Here is a 3,928-nt window from a genome sequence, read left to right as displayed (position 1 = left end):
TTCCTGCTGGAGTGCAAGAGGAAGTGATTTTTCAAGGATAAAGTGGGCTGGAATAGAGAAGACATAGAACATGCTATTTTCTCTATTTCCTCTCACACCATAGCATACTCAATTCTGTATGAATTGCTCTGTACAAATTGCTATTTTCTTGAGGGGATACAAAACTACCTTCATGGTCAACCGGCAAGAGTGGAACTAGAACCTCAACATACCTCCAGGTATTCATCAGACATCTTTCTTCTTCTCACCAAGATGTACCGGTCATCATCTTCCTCTTCTGGTAAAGGAGTAGGAGGACCTTCAATCAGGGACCTGGATCTTGTGTGAGGCCGAGAACTTCGGTCTGGGTTCCTCCTCAAAGCAGTTCTGGACAATGAACGCCTTGGAAGCTGCTTTGGTCCCTGGTAAAGTTTAAAAGCCCCTAATGAAACAAGTCAAAACCCAAACAGCTCCTGTACCTACTTCGAATTCCTCCCCCTAAAGACATGCCCTCTCTCCTTCTGTCTTTCCCAAAGATGAAGCCTCCCACCAGGCCCAAATTAGAAAACACAAGATGAAAAACATCCTAGGCAAATTCACCTTGGGCATCCTGCTAGCTGCACAGAAACAGTCAAAAGCAAGTTTGTGTCCATGCACAAAGATAAACTAATTCCACCATGGAGCAGCAGAACCATTCTACAAGGAGTTACAACTTTTCAATATTGCTCCCATCTTCACACATCTTACAGGTAAATTAGCAGCAAAACTCAATACACTGCCAACTTGCAACCCAGCCTCCTTTAGGGATCTAGTTAAGCCAAAGGTTTCAAGGCTCTAAATTTGCATAATATTCAGGCTTGAACTTCAAAGTCTGAGCTGCCTCCCTTAGCTTCAGCTTTTGTACAAATACTTAAACAGCACCTTGTTTAGTTTTATTTGCCTATGAAGACATCTAACCTTTGTGAACTAATCTGTTCTCCTTTGTAAGTGGCAAAGGAAAAGAAGATTGCACAGTGAGGACATCTGTTTTAGGAAGCAATAAAATTCTGAACTGGACTTTGGTTTGCATGGTTTATTAAGTTTTTTTAAATTTAGAGTCTTGTTTTGTAATGTCAGAATCTGACTCTCAGAAATCTGGAGGCAAATACAGTAGGTTTATACTTACATGTCTGACAGCTGGCAATGATTTTCTCCCACCAAAGATATCAGAAACATTCTTCAACTCAGCCATTAGTTTTGCAAGCTAACAAGGGAAAGAAAAGGAAGACTTAAAGTATTTACGTGCTACCACACACTATTAGATTAGGGCAATCGGCTAGAAGTACAATTACTTATAGTAAGGCAGACACTGAGTACTTGCCATTGCTTTGTTTTCTTTTATGTTTAAAGCTCTTTTTTCTAAAAACATGGCACCCTTTTCTTCAGAGTCAGAGTCTGAATCTGGAGCAGGCATCAACTTTTCTGGAAGAGGTTCCAACTCACTCCTTCTCCTCTCCGATCTTCGAGGTGGAAACTTCATGGCTACTTTTAGAGTAACAGGGCATTTCTGCCTCCTCTGAGCTACCTCACTTGCAGGACTTGTATCATTCTCCTCTAAATCCGATTCCAGTTTCTGTTAACAAACCAGAATGGAAGTATATAAATTCAGGTGATCTGCTCTACAGTTAAATACAGTTTGATGTTTATATTGTGGAGGGGTGGTTAAAGAGATGATCTGGCCGAAATCTAAATGTCTACTTCTCCAGACCTAGTGCTGTACTATATTTTAAGTGGAGGGAGAGGAGGGAAGAGGGCAGGAGAAGAGTGGGGCACAGAGATAAAAAAACTCTCAGGGAGAGTCACAGTGTGCGCTGCAACACTTCAGAAAAAGGAGCTTGGGTTGAGTTGCAGCAGTCTCACCTGTCACTTGCAGGTCTAATTGCAAAGGCAGTTTCTGTGTGATTGCGAGAAAGAATTATCTTTAAAGCGTTTGATTTTGCAACATACTGTATATGGCTGTAAAAAAAATCCACTACACAGTTCTCAGCACAGGGTCAAACCCCAGTTTGTAAACTGTCAACAACGGTCACCTCAGCATCAACGGTATCAGGTGTATACTTCCTTTTAGAGCCAGCCAATGAAATAATTACAAGTAAAATCCCAGTATTTCCTTCTCTTTGAATCCTGATGCCTCACTTACAACCTCTGCAAGAACCAAGGGTTCAGTGAGGACAGAAATTAATTTCTTTAGTTAAAAGCCCATTTTTCAATAGGCTTTGATTTTTAGGTTTAGACTCTGGAAGGTCACAACAGGCTTCCTACTTCATACACATCATTCTCAAATGGCAATCTTTATTTGCACAGAGTTTTTATTAAACCAAGTATGTGGTTCAGGCTGCCCATTACATGTAGATATTCATTCCCTTTTCTTAAGTATCTATTCCAGCATTGTCGCCTGCTTATTCTCTTTACTCTTGTGTATTATTTAACTCAGACATGTCCTCTTGCAATCAGATGTTAGTTTTCTCTAGAGTCATTCCTCAGCACGTTCTGCAGTTAGGATAAACCTGTCTCATGCAAAATGGAGTACTGCTTCAGTTTTCTCTATTAAACACCAACTGTTGGTCTTCTTAATCAATAAAACTGCTCTTGCACTGATGTCAAGGAAAAGCAGGATATCTGATGTCACCACCTACTAAGGAAGTACCGCGTTGCCCGTTACACTGTCAGGGTACAGGCCTGACCACACGTCAATACACACAGAAATTTCTCTCAGGCTTGCTGATTCCATGGGCTAACATAACACTTCATTTTGTGCAAAACAGAAATGTTAGTGTCTTAACAGAGTTACATCCAGTAAGGACAGCTTTAAGAGATATTACATTTCAAAATCTGCAAGGAAGATTTTATTCTGAATCTAGGACCTTGAGGGCTTTTTATGGAGACAAAAAGAAAATGAAACTAGCTATTTAGACTGTACATTAATGTTATGCTTCCTTCTAATAACATTTGACTTTCAAGCCGAAACTGCCATTGTTTTTCAGTTAAGAATGCGCAAGTACTTAAATTTAAAAATTGCAAACCCAAAAAATTTCTTACCAATGCATCTTGAATCTCATTTTCTGAAAAGCCACAGAAGTATTCATCATCAGAGGCTTCGTGAAAAATTTTTGCCAGCTCTCCTCTAGTATCCGACCTAAACTTGCACTTCTATGAAGAATAAAATATCCTTTAACTGAAGTTGTACAGAAAAATATTTGCATTTACAAGTGCAGTATAAGTAAATAGCTTTTTAAATAAAGAACAGGGAAAAAAAAAAAAAAAACAGCTAAGGCATTTAGCAAGGATTTCAGAACTGCAGTTGCAAATTATCAGGCATGTTAGGTTAGGTGACATTTCAAAGGCTAGAATAAATAGCTAATCTGTTTCCAACAATTACCACCTAGAATCACAAGTGAAGAGGGAAATGAAATTACAGCATATAGCACAGGTTTATAACAACTATACAAAAACATAAGCAGAGCAAGCAGGTTTTAATCACGCACAGCACATTTACTAGCTTTACCAGCTCTAAATTTTTGCGGGCTTTACTAGTATTCAGTTTCATTTGCTCTTTTACTCTACTTACTGTGTTTGCAAAATTATCAGAACCAAAACTGTCACAACTGTTATCGGAGGATGAGGATGTTTCCATGGGAATCATTTTCGTATTTCGGAATGCTGTTAAGTTTTTCCTTCCTGAACAACCTCGGCGCTGCAAAAGGACAGTGGCAACACGGTTAATAGAAGAGACCTACTGTAGCATCTACCTTTCAGAACGTCCTTAAACTGTTTAGGAAGTCTGAACGTTCTAGAGTGTTTAGCAGTCTTGGATACGAGCCGGCAGAATTATCAGCAGCTTTGAAATAACTCTCAGACTTAGGAATGGGAAGTTTCTTCTCTGATACATTGCTGATCATTCTTAGAGGTG

The 3,928-nt window shown here is 39.4% G+C and overlaps 1 protein-coding gene across 1 annotated transcript in view; it reads right to left on the bottom strand.

Moving 5' to 3' along the window:
• Positions 1 to 3,688, bottom strand: part of CDCA7 (cell division cycle associated 7) — a 5,771-nt gene extending 2,083 nt beyond the window's left edge. The window contains exons 1-5 of the mRNA XM_008942037.1: positions 3,587 to 3,688; positions 3,058 to 3,168; positions 1,340 to 1,591; positions 1,145 to 1,222; positions 213 to 401 (exon numbers count right to left, since the gene is read on the bottom strand). Coding sequence (XP_008940285.1) covers positions 213 to 401; positions 1,145 to 1,222; positions 1,340 to 1,591; positions 3,058 to 3,168; positions 3,587 to 3,661 — 705 coding nt within the window. The 5' untranslated portion in view covers positions 3,662 to 3,688. The remainder of the gene's footprint in view (positions 1 to 212; positions 402 to 1,144; positions 1,223 to 1,339; positions 1,592 to 3,057; positions 3,169 to 3,586) is intronic.
• Positions 3,689 to 3,928: the final 240 nt, after the last annotated feature.

This window comes from Merops nubicus, unplaced genomic scaffold (genome assembly GCF_000691845.1).
Source record: "Merops nubicus isolate BGI_N331 unplaced genomic scaffold, ASM69184v1 scaffold50216, whole genome shotgun sequence".
Classification (NCBI taxonomy): Eukaryota; Metazoa; Chordata; class Aves; order Coraciiformes; family Meropidae; genus Merops; species Merops nubicus.
This window is presented reverse-complemented; position numbering and strand designations above follow the sequence as displayed.